The sequence below is a fragment of the Anser cygnoides genome, chromosome 14, assembly GCF_040182565.1.
Source record: "Anser cygnoides isolate HZ-2024a breed goose chromosome 14, Taihu_goose_T2T_genome, whole genome shotgun sequence".
Classification (NCBI taxonomy): Eukaryota; Metazoa; Chordata; class Aves; order Anseriformes; family Anatidae; genus Anser; species Anser cygnoides.
Window position 1 is genome coordinate 1,739,657 of NC_089886.1, and position 11,263 is coordinate 1,750,919.

Consider the following 11,263-nt stretch of genomic DNA (forward strand, 5'->3'; position numbering starts at 1 on the left):
GAAACTTAAACATTGATTCTCTTTTGTTCTTTCTGTAGCTTTTTTAGTCTTCCCAGCGCATGCTCCATAACAACAGGAAGACATGTTAATTAGAAGATTTATTAAGGCCAAAACATCTCATGCAGAAGAAATTAATTGGTGCTTTCACCTTTAAGCTTGCCATATATTGCACAGAAGAGATTACATAGCAAGGACTAAGATGCACTGTATCGTTTGATTGGGAAAAGTTTGCTTGATCAGGTTTCTTGATAAAGGCGAAATCTGAGGTACTTGCCAAAAGATAAATTGCTAATTAAGGCTGATGCATGGCTTGCACTGAAACCAAAACACTAATTTCGGGGTGAGAGCCTGGACGAGGCACTTAACACTGTGACTAAACTTCCCAAGGGAAGGGGAACGATGTCGGGTTAGTGTGAGACAAGTTTTCAGCTTGCTGCTTGAGCTGCTGCTGTAATGGGATTTTCATTTGTTCCTCTCCTTGGTCTGGTTTTGGGCTGTAACCTGAGAACCTCCTAACGCCCTTAGCGCTTCAGCTGGACTCTGGCGTTTCTTAGCAATAACTCTTCCGTGTAGCTTTTTTTCTGTAGACTTACAGGCCTTACAACCTAAATCCCCAAGCCTCAATTTGTTTAGTTTTCTTAGGGCTGTAACCCGCGTGCCTCACAATTAACCCCCCTCCCAAAGCTCCCTGCGCACTCGCCCTTACTTCTTCGGTTACCGGCGCTCCTGCCTGGCCAGCCCGGACTCCTGCAGTTCCTCCTGGGATGTGCTGGGTAAGAACAGAACCGTTCTGAAGGACAACTAAATGTAGTTTGTTAATGGAGGGGAAACGGTTTAAAGCTGGAGTCTCGGCATTCCAGGCTTTATGTTCTGCGTTTATAGCAGACCGACTTCCCCTTGCATAAATAACTTGTTTAAAAAAAGGAAGAAAAAAAAAAAAAAAGCTTGATGTCTGTGTCCCAGGCTAACTTCTCAAAGGAACAGGGCAAGGCCCTAGTTTACCTTCATTTTAAACAAACTTGTAAATGAATCTCAGGAATGACCTGCTTGTACCAAAGTTGGGTTTAATAAAAATAGAACTGACATGTTTAACAAACATCTGTTAAACGCGTTTTGTACGCTAATTATATTCACTGGAAGAACACAGTGCTTTGTCCAAATTCACAATCCTCGCTGCCGTTCCAGCTTCCCTCTGTTAACCCTCTTGTCCCACGTGTGTGCTGGATGCACCCGTACGCCCAGGCCCTGTGCCACGGCTAGAGGTAACGCCTGGGCTCATGTGGTGTGCGGCGGGCGAGGAAGGCCACAAGTTGTAAATGTTTGATGAAGGAAACGTTCATTTAGAACGTCACTGAATTCTGAAAGGAAAATCATCAAAGCCTGCTGTTAGGCACACTCGAAATCTTCAGCTGCTCCCCTGATCTGCACCATGAAAGTTTTTGTGTTGCTTTTTTTTTTTTTCATTTTAATTTTTTCCAAAAAAATTTTTTTCAAACCTGCAGCAGAGAAAGGCCGTCCCTCCATGCACCGTCCCTGCTGTGTGCGGCTCCTCTGAGGGCGAGGAAAGGCGCTCGTGCCCGGCACGGGTGGGAAGGAGCCAGCACGGCGCCGTGTCCGCCTCCCCCTGGGAGCTGCTGGGGCCTCTGCAGTCGTAGCGAGGTTGTTTTAGGTTCATTTTCTCCCTGGTGGTGATCATTGCAGGGTGACGGTAGGTGAGGGGATGAGATCCTCCTGTTGCTCGCTGTGTTTCCAAACCACAGAGCCCAGGCAGGCAGCTGGGCTGTGTTTGCACCCCAGGGAGGGGGAGAAAACAGCCCTTCTACCGGGTCAAGGGAATTCACCTTAAGAGCTCTTTGGAAGTGCTCTGTAAATGTTCTCTGGAGTTTTACAGGGACCGAGTATTCCCCAAACAAACCTCACAAAACCGGCCCTCAGCACGTCAGGTGCTTGCCAGCCGCTGCTGTGCTGGCTGAATCCAGCGCGTTCTGCCAGACCCTGGTGCGCGGCAGAATGAGTGCGGGGCCGAGAGGTGAGCTCAGCTGCAGGTGGCACGAGCTTGAGGGAGGGAACGACCTGCGTTTGTAACGTGCATGCAACCCGTAATGCGTGCAGACAGGCACTGAAACAGGAGATAGTCATCGTCTGTGAAACCTGGCCGGACAAAATGCTTGTGCTGTTCTGGCTCTCAGCTGGGGGCGTGCTGCGTTGGTCCTGTTACGGTAACTCGTCCGGAGAGTCAGTGAAAGGCCATAAACAGCCTCGGACCTGGTTCTCCCAGTGAGAAGGGCAAATGCTATCGTTCCGTTAAAAGAACGGTCCTGTTTGCAGCTGCAGCTTGTTCCCGGAGTTCGCAGGCTGTTCCCTAAGGCAGGAAGTTCAGTTCTGAACAGTGACAGCAACGCGAAGGTAAGAGGCACGGGGAGCTGAAAAGCGACGCTTGCGGCCTGCTGGGGCCAGGCCCCGCGAGTGAGTTCCTTTATCCGAACTCAGCACTGGGAGAAGCGTGGGCAGGACCTGTGCTACCAGAGAGAAGCAGCATGCAGGGGAGCAGGCAGCCTCCAGATGCGCTGTTCCCATTCCAGTTTGTCGTCCTGCACCCCGACTGGGAGCACAGGACTGTGCCGGGCCTCTCAGCACGGACTTCACCTTTTAGATTTAGCTCCCCGTTAACGTGCGCTCTTGACTGTGGCTCAGATTGCACTGCGGGGGTTTTGAAAAGCAGGCCTGTTGGTTTGTAACGTCTTACCCAGCATACGGGCAAGAAGCTACGTATATAGGCTCAAAGCTGGGGTGAAAAACATTCCATAGGAGCTGTTGTGGTATGGAGGCATTAATTACTGCGTGCAGAATTTTTCTGCTAACATTTCCATTGGTTAACGCAGCTGGCGAAGATGCTTGAGATACGGTAGGAAAAGGGGTGGGAGGAAAAGCAGAACTAGACACGAGAACTAGACGCGCACCCCAGCTTCCTGCAGGGGCTGTTGTGGGCATTGCCTTGTTGCTGGCCTCTTCGTGGAGCACACTGAGAACGTGCAGACTGAGATTATATTTTATTTAAAGTAAACTACAAAAGACAACTTGCCTCCTTCAGAAAGTCGGGCAGTCAAGTCACAGTTTGATAGAAAAGGAAGGTGCCACACTGGGGGAGGAAAGAGCCCTACCACAAAGAGAGAACCTTCCCTGTGGGACGTAGGTAGGATTAATAAATAACGCATCGCAAGCACGCCACTGCCCAGCTCCCGGCCGCAGGACACCTTGTAAACGTGTCAGCTGTGGGGAGGAGTGCTGAGCCCTGCTCCTGGGGCATCCCCCGGCGCGGCGCTGGGCTCCCCCCGCAGCACAGCACTCAGCGTGGGGTAGCTTTGACTTGCCTCGTGGGAACACCTTTGCTTTCAGTGCTGGTTCGAATCCCGTCTGCTCACGTGTCTCTTGCGCCAAATCTGTGATAGACGTTTCCTTCTGGAACGCTTGGGCACTGCTTTCTTTGCAGTTTCAAAAGAAAAGCTCGACTTTCTCCCTGCACAAATACGATTCTTTCCTCAGGACCAGCTCTGGCAAAATCTAAATGTTAAGACTTTGGAAAGCTTGATCTGTTATCAGAGCTGCTCAGGACGTCACTCCTGCAAAGCTCGCAGTTCGGGACTTTCTCTCCTACCAGGTAAGAAGATGAGCCAAGGAAGGAAGGCCACAAAATTTCTTCCTGCACTGGTGAGCGCTGCTGCCAAGCAGCGTAAGGATTTCCTTGCTCCTTTCTTATCCCTACTCCCTGTTCATTTATCCACTATCACTGAGACACCTGCTCAGCACGTGGCCTGTGCTGGGCTCCATGAAAGCCTTTCCTGTTCTGTGACAGACGTACAGGTACGGTATTGTTACTCATACAGTACTGTCTGGATTATAACTTCTAACTAGTACAACGAGCACCTGAAAATGCTGGCCTGTTGTGTAAAACACGTTAAAAAAAAAGTGTATTTTGAAAGAACGTGTAAGGCCATTTTTAAAAGTGCAAGAGAAGCTTAAACTGACCTTTGTAGATTGTAAAACTGCTTTGCTATAGAGATTAACAGTTAACAAAAACTACTCTGGTAGTGGTAAGGAATTAGTTGAGGGCATTTTCCATTGTCCAGCTTGGTAGGACAGGAAAAAAACCCAGCCTGGATGGCACAGGCTGGGCAGTGCTATCTGCGGCCAAGAAGTGATCTCCCACAGCTCCTGGGAACTTGGAGGGGGCCCTTAACGGCTCACCCAGGAAGGAGCACGGACCTCAAAACCCTTGGATCCAGGGTAAGGACTTAAGAAAAACTGAATGGTTTGGCTCACGGCCTTGTCACTATTAAATCAAAACCTTGGTCCTACCTGAGGACTGCTCTTACAGAGCCAGCAGTGGGAGCTCCCCTTCCTTGAAAGCAGCTCCTGTTTCGCTCTGCCATGGGGCAAGTCACATTAGCTCCAATAAGAGAACGATGGAGTGTGCTGGATGACGTAAACGTTTCATCTCTCGCACTCAATCACAGCAATCTTAAAAAATAAACTGAGGCATGTGGTGCTCTCTGGCGCAGCTCATAGCCTTCTGCCAAGCTGATCCCTGAGTTGTGGGATTGTGACCGATCCCTCCCCAGCTTTCTGTATTTACAGGATGTTAAAAATGAGGGGTAGCAAACACTGCTAGAAAACGCATAAGTAGGAAAATAACACCATTTTGTCGTTATCCTCTGAAAGACACAGCAGCGCTCTTGCTCTGTTGTGTCTGTTGGTCTGTTTGCTGGGACCTACTGGTCCCACAGGCGCTGCTTCCAAGGCAGGGTGGTCTCCACTAGTCCCTTTCAGGTGCCTGTAAGGGAGGACAGGGGGAGCTGCCTTCTCCAGGCCTCAGCTGAGGGCAGAAGCCGCCCACGTGTCCCCTCCCACCGTCCACGCCCCCATCCTCACTGTACAGGTGGCTGAATCCATCGTAGTATTCATCTGTCTCCATGGCGTCGTCAGGAATTTGGGCTGGAGTAGACGTGAAAGGTGCTGAAACCGGCTGGCTTACGGCCGCCCTCGACCTCGCTTGCTGGGAATGTTTCAATCCGGAAGGGTAAGGGCAGGCTAACCTTGCCTCGGGATGGCCCTGGATGGCCTGAGTGACGGGATAAAAAATATAAATGGCGTTGGATGGCTGCAAACGCATTAGCTCTCGATCCACGAACTCTTTGCAGTGAATGAATTCAGTACTGGTAACCTGTAAAGAAAGAAATTTTTTTGGTAAGTTCATCATAAATTATTTTCTAGTCTGGTCTCTGTTCCTGTGACTGTAATTAGGGGGAGGGCAGGGACAGGCTGTATCGGACACCTCAACAGATGCTTATCAGCAATATGCATACTGACCCTGATGCAAAACGTTCAATCAGGAGCTCCTGAACCACTACACAAAAGGTGGGTGAGTGCTCCCTCTCCTTCTAGGAGGCTGTGACGTCCAGCAGGGACAGCAGGCGGCTACTTATTTCAAAGTCAAAGTCACAAAATGAGTTGATGGTAAGCTGCTGACCTGGGACATTTGCCTTCTAAACCTATGCTCTTAAAAAGCACGTGTTTTATGAAGCTGGAGAAAAGTTTCAAAAAAAAAAAAACCAGAGCTTGCCTTTTGTATGTATCGTTGGAAGCTAAATTGATTAGATTTTAAAAGCAAGGTAACTGCTTTTAGAAGTTCTCACCATCTTCAGTGGGCAGCTGGGGACACAGCGCGTGGGCAGCTTTGTAGGTGCTTTCGGCCACTTCCAGGATGGGAGAATCTCCTTGGTCAGGGGGCAGGGAGCTATCTGGGGCCAAGCTCTTTTGGAGACCTCCTTTCCCTGCCAAAGGGAAGGCCCCAGCCCTTAACAGTTTCATTCCTCCTTCTGTTAGCACTAGCAAAGCCAGAACACGGACACAGGCTTCTCAGAAATCTGCTGAAGTGCAATGTGGATCGTAAATACACGTGCACTTTATTTATTTATTGGTGTCCCGGCCTCGAGATTTGCAACCAAAGGCCATTTTGATTCCTACCTGTGCTTTTTTTAGCAGATCAGTAATAACAGGAAACCAATCAGGAGTCAGCCTCTCCAGCTCTAAGGTGATGATCACCAAGGCCAATGTGGAGCCCTTAAACTGCACTAGTTGGTGGCACGCCATACAGTGCTGTAGCTGTTTGGTCAAGAATGCAACGTGGCGGGAAGGATTCGTCTGAGGCTGCCCATTTAGTAGATGGGGCCAGTTGGACATCACCATGGCATGGAACTGGAGAGAAGAAAATATATATATATATATTTAAAAAAAAAAAAAGCAGAGGTCAGTGAACTTTGTATGTTTTCGTATGTTATCAACCAGACGTACAGACTAATTTCATCTCGTATCAGGAATCCAAGAGGGTTTCCCCCCATCCCCACCCTTTTTTTTTTTTGTGTTTTGTGTTTGTACTTGCCAACCACTGAACTGTTTTTGAGCTTATAATGAATGTAAAAGGTCTGTGTTTCCTAACAATTTCTGAAGTTTCTATGTTATCCAGATTGCTATCGTGGAGATTCAGTTCAGACCAGCAGATATGAGTAGAGTAAAACCAATAACAATGTACTCTGAATTTAGTGAGGAAACAAGCACCTAAGAAAGGCAGTTTTTACAATCAGCAGCCTAAGATGGCTTAATATTTGCACATAACCTTATAAAAGGGATCCAGGATGTTTGTATGACATGATTTTTGCCTTACTAGCACATGATCGTTTCTTGAAGACAAAGTTTAATTGTTTCTATCAAATATTTAGTAACTGCAGTGTGAACTAAGTGCCAGATTGGGGTGGTCTAATTGCATAAAACAAGGGTGAATTATCAGTGGAATGAAAAGGAAAATGGTTTAAGAAAAACCTGTGTGTGAAATGTAGCAAAACTGACAGCTTTCTATGTACAGTATTAATAGAACGGAAATAGTTAGAAATATTTTTGCAGTGCGTATTTAAAAAAAAAATAAAAATGGCGTATAGTTGTGCAGTATGAGAATCTTTTTAATGTCCATTTTAGTTGTCCTTTAAAGATGGGAGTAAATTTTTTGAGCAAAATGAAAGGTTTTAAATAGCAGTTAATTTAAAAAGAAAATAATAAAAATCACTGTAGCATTCGTCAAAAGGCTTGCAGATAGCTAAGAGCTGGCAGTTTGCAAAGCATCGGGGGAAGGATGTGTGGGTGTGTATGTGCGTGCATACATGTTTTCTAGTATTATTTGATAAGCTGTTTCTTTAAACAAGAAAAAATTGCAAAACTTAGTGCTTACAATGTTTAAGAAATCCATTGGTGTTGCTGTGTAAAGATCCCAGTGAAGCTTATCTAGTATAATTCTTTCCATTCTCAAGATCTCAGCTGGAGAGCGTTTACAACCACTCTGCACTGCGAGCATCTTCACCGATGGTATTACCTGTAAAAAAATAAAAATAAAGAAGCCACCTTCCTACACAGCGCTGTGTGCATTTCTGTGTGTTATGAAGGGCTCTAACAACTCTGCACCCATCCCAAACTGCTACGCAGCCCGCTCGTTCAGGAGAGCACTCTCCTTAGGTAGCTCACAATGAATGAGGACTGGCCTGTACTCACCACAGGGCAGCCGGCTCCAACCCCAGGCCTACAGCACGAACGATGCTGTGAGCCTCCCGGGGCACTGTGAGCCTCCTGAAGGCTGCATCAGTGATGCACGTTCCCTGCTACCAGTCTCATTAGCTTTGCTCCCCTGACAAGCTAGGAGGAGGCTTCCTGTTTTACAGAGCCTTTTGTAGTTGTCTTGTTTCCTGTGGTCATTGACTCAGCTTCTCCTTTTTAGCTGAGGGGAAAAGAATAACCTCGCCATGATACATCTTAAAAAGGCTACGATGAGCATCTTGCTACAGCAGAGGAATTTGAAGCGAAGCGCGTCTGACTCCAATGCCTCGTTTTTCTGTTCTTTTTCGAAACAGAATGAAGGAAAGAGGAGAAATACACTCTGCAATGCTTTTCACGGTCTGTTTGGCTCATGTTCGTAAATGTCTGAAGAAGCCTATCAGTGCGTTTCTGCCATGAGAGTTTAGCTAGATGCACTGGATGATTATCCCTTGTATCTCATGCTTCCATGGGTATTTGCTGATTTTACATGCCCACCTTGAGGTGCAGACCTGAATCATTTCCTCACCAAGTTCAGTAACTAGTTTTGACTCCAAGCAAACTCATCCGTTGTAAACTTCCTCTGAAGAACCTCTGCTTTGTCTTGCCTACCCTACCCTCCCAGGACCTACCACAGGAGCACTTTGATGTCATGCACACAGAGCTGTGCATGTATGTCTTGACTGTCCCCCTAGACTAAGTTTTACTGCGAGCTGTGGATTCCGATGAGAAGAGAGGTTTAAGTGCAGGAGGGAAATCCATCCATTACATAAGCAAATACAAGCCCTTCATCCATAAAGGTCACAACTCTTCCACGCACTGGTGAAGAAGGACTGAAAATGTTACTGCCACCCCTTAAGGCCTACTTAGGGTAAACAAACTCAGACTTCCTTGTTATGTCCAAATCGTCAAAAGACCTGGAAACACAAATAACTTGAACAAAAGAGATGAGTTTAGAGTATTTGAAATTATAAACATACAGACCTCATCTTCTTCATTAGTTTTTGCTGCAAGGACAAGGCAGGAAATTGCTATGCACTGCAGATATTTTAATTGGGCCTGAAGGGAGAAAAAGAAAACACTGGGTAAAGAAGATAACAGTCTTGGGAGAAATAATTGTCATTCAACTACAGACGCACAAGTTTCAAATTTTCATTTAAGTTACAGCTGTTTCTGAATTAGTTCAGCTGCAGTAAGATTCATTTGAAGCCAAAAATAGATCAAGGAAATCCAAAGTGAAACAAAATAAATCCTCTTAGTGGTGCAATTTTTATTCACGTCTCCCACGTTTTTAGATGACACTATGCAACAGTGTTTACAACGCACTGCCCCTCCTCTTCTTAACAAAGACATTAATATGCTTTTGTCAAGTGCCAGTATAGATCTGACCAGAATTAAGAGCTGCAGCGGTCAGTTCACCTCCTAACTTTACTGTTGCTTGAACTGTGGAAAAAGTTGGCCCCACGGCTTGGTTAAAAGTAGTGATTTCAAAACTAACACGCTAAAAGTGGTAATGCGAATGTTTTCTGTTTAGCAGAGACAACCACTGATACATGAGTTCTTTGTACTTACGGCAGCATTTGGACTGCAGGTCACACAAACTTCTGCTGAGGACTGTGAATCAGCAGAACCTCGGCAAACACTTGAGTTTGTACGTGTGCCTAAAACATCCCCCCGTGAAGACCCTGACTGCTCCCGAAATCTGCTGCCAAGCGCAGTACCTGCTTTACGTATAAGCTGATTACGTACTCCTTACACCTGCAATCAGTAACCTAACCAGACAAAAAACTGACAGATTCTCTACCTTTACCGATGCCAGTAACCGGTTAAGGATGCTGATGGCTAAGGCGAATGTTTCAGGGTAGAACTGGAACTGAGAGCTGATTTCTGCAATCCAGAGAACTGTTTTCTCGTAACATGACGGAGAGATATCCGTGCCCTGAGGGGAAGAAAAAGTCAGAAATAAAAAAGACAGTTAGTGCTTTGATGATTTTGTTAACATATCTCCAAAGGAAGACTCAAATCATTCTGAGCACCCTAATTAACATTTCAGATGTCTCGAGGCTTGAAGTGAAGAAAGTTGCCCTCTGTGTCTGCAGAGCAAGGGAAAGGGCAAATGTTGGCGTGATTTAAAGCACTCCTCCACCTTGCCCAGCCAGCCAGGCTCTAGCTGCACTTGCAGGCACTTTGTACTGGAATTTTACTGGAGGGCTGGATGGGGCAGCACACAGCTCTCCCCTTGCACAATGCGTATGAACCTCCAAGCCCAGCTCTGATGAATAAGGTGCTGAGTGTGCTCATTATTTCCCTCTCCGGAGAACACTGAAGCCCCTGCTGCAGCACACGTTGTATTCAAACACCCTCAACGGGGAGAAAGGCATGAGTCAAGGGCAGGTTCTGATTTACTCTACCAGATTTTTTTAACAGCCCTTGAATTTGCTCAGCCTTGGGACCACAGAGGTGTGGAGAGAATACCTTCAGGGTGAGATGGTGGAAAACTGGCACTTTCCAAATCCTAGTCTCTCTGGCTAAGGCACTTTCCAGGAAGCAGGCAAGTCTCGAGCTCTCTGGAGGTCCAGGGCACTTCATAGCAACTCTTTGAGCCAGTTTCCCAGGCGGGAGCCGCTGTCAAAACCAAGAGAAGGATTATAAAGCCATGTCCCAGCTCCTTGTGACAGGAACAATTTCCTCTCAAGATGCTTGTCCAATGCTGAGAATGAGACAGGAGCAGCCCTACAACTTGTGTGTTTGCTGATAAGCAAAGAACAATCCTGGCATACATTTTCCCAGGGGGAAGCTGATGATGGAAGAAAACGTGTCAGATAGCTAACCAGTGCAGTCTCGCTTTCTGACTCTCGTGTTGTGTAAAAGCTTCCTTGAGCCATCCTGGGTCGAGCAGTGCATATTGCTCTGTTCACTGCCGTGTACATTCAGCTCCCCATTTTCGGAGTTAAGTTGCAACCTGTTAGCTGCAGATCCCAAGTTTCTGGCAAATAGAGGCCTGTGGTTTCTACAAAAAAGCATCCGAGATGATTGTTCTTCGGAGATTTTTTTATTTCCCAATCAACACATTTTATTCCTTAAAGCAATCTAATCTTTGTTACAGCTGAAGACATGCAACAGCTTTGGGAACACCACTCTCCTGACTGTGTACGTACTTACATACAGTAAATGTCTATGAATACTACCACCTAAAAGATAAACACTGACGATGTCTCAGCCTGAAACAGCAGTTCAGGGCCTATCTCATATTCCAGTCTTTAACAGGAAAAGAAAAAAAAAAAGGGGGAAACAAAAAAAAAAATGTTACTAGATCTACGATTTCTGCTTTTCTTTGTAAACACAGCGGTGGGTAAGCGGCGCTTGTGGGACCTTCAAGCTATTATTCCTCAAATCATTTCTCATTATCTCTCGAGTCCCACGAAATCCCCCGCACGGCCGCCCGAAGGGCAGCCGAGCCCGGACACCTTCCGCGGAGAGGCGAGCCGTGACAGCTTCACCCGGGGGGGGGGGGGGGGGGGGGGGGCGCGGTGCCGAGCTCCCCCTCAGGCACCACCACGACGAGGTTAACCGAAGGCTTCCCCCTGCGAGGCGCCCGCCACCCCCCCGGGAGCACCGCCGCGCCCCT

The 11,263-nt window shown here is 47.0% G+C and overlaps 1 protein-coding gene across 4 annotated transcripts in view; it reads left to right on the forward strand.

Moving 5' to 3' along the window:
• SEPTIN8 (septin 8) overlaps positions 1 to 7,460 on the forward strand; it is a 42,171-nt gene extending 34,711 nt beyond the window's left edge. For 3 of the 4 annotated variants that reach the window (XM_066977116.1, XM_066977115.1, XM_066977117.1), the window contains exon 10: positions 6,040 to 7,460. In XM_066977116.1, coding sequence (XP_066833217.1) covers positions 6,040 to 6,205 — 166 coding nt within the window. In that variant the 3' untranslated portion in view covers positions 6,206 to 7,460. Of the gene's footprint in view, positions 1 to 38; positions 5,245 to 6,039 lie in introns of those variants that run through there. The other variant, XM_066977118.1, reaches the window with a different exon arrangement.
• Positions 7,461 to 11,263: the final 3,803 nt, after the last annotated feature.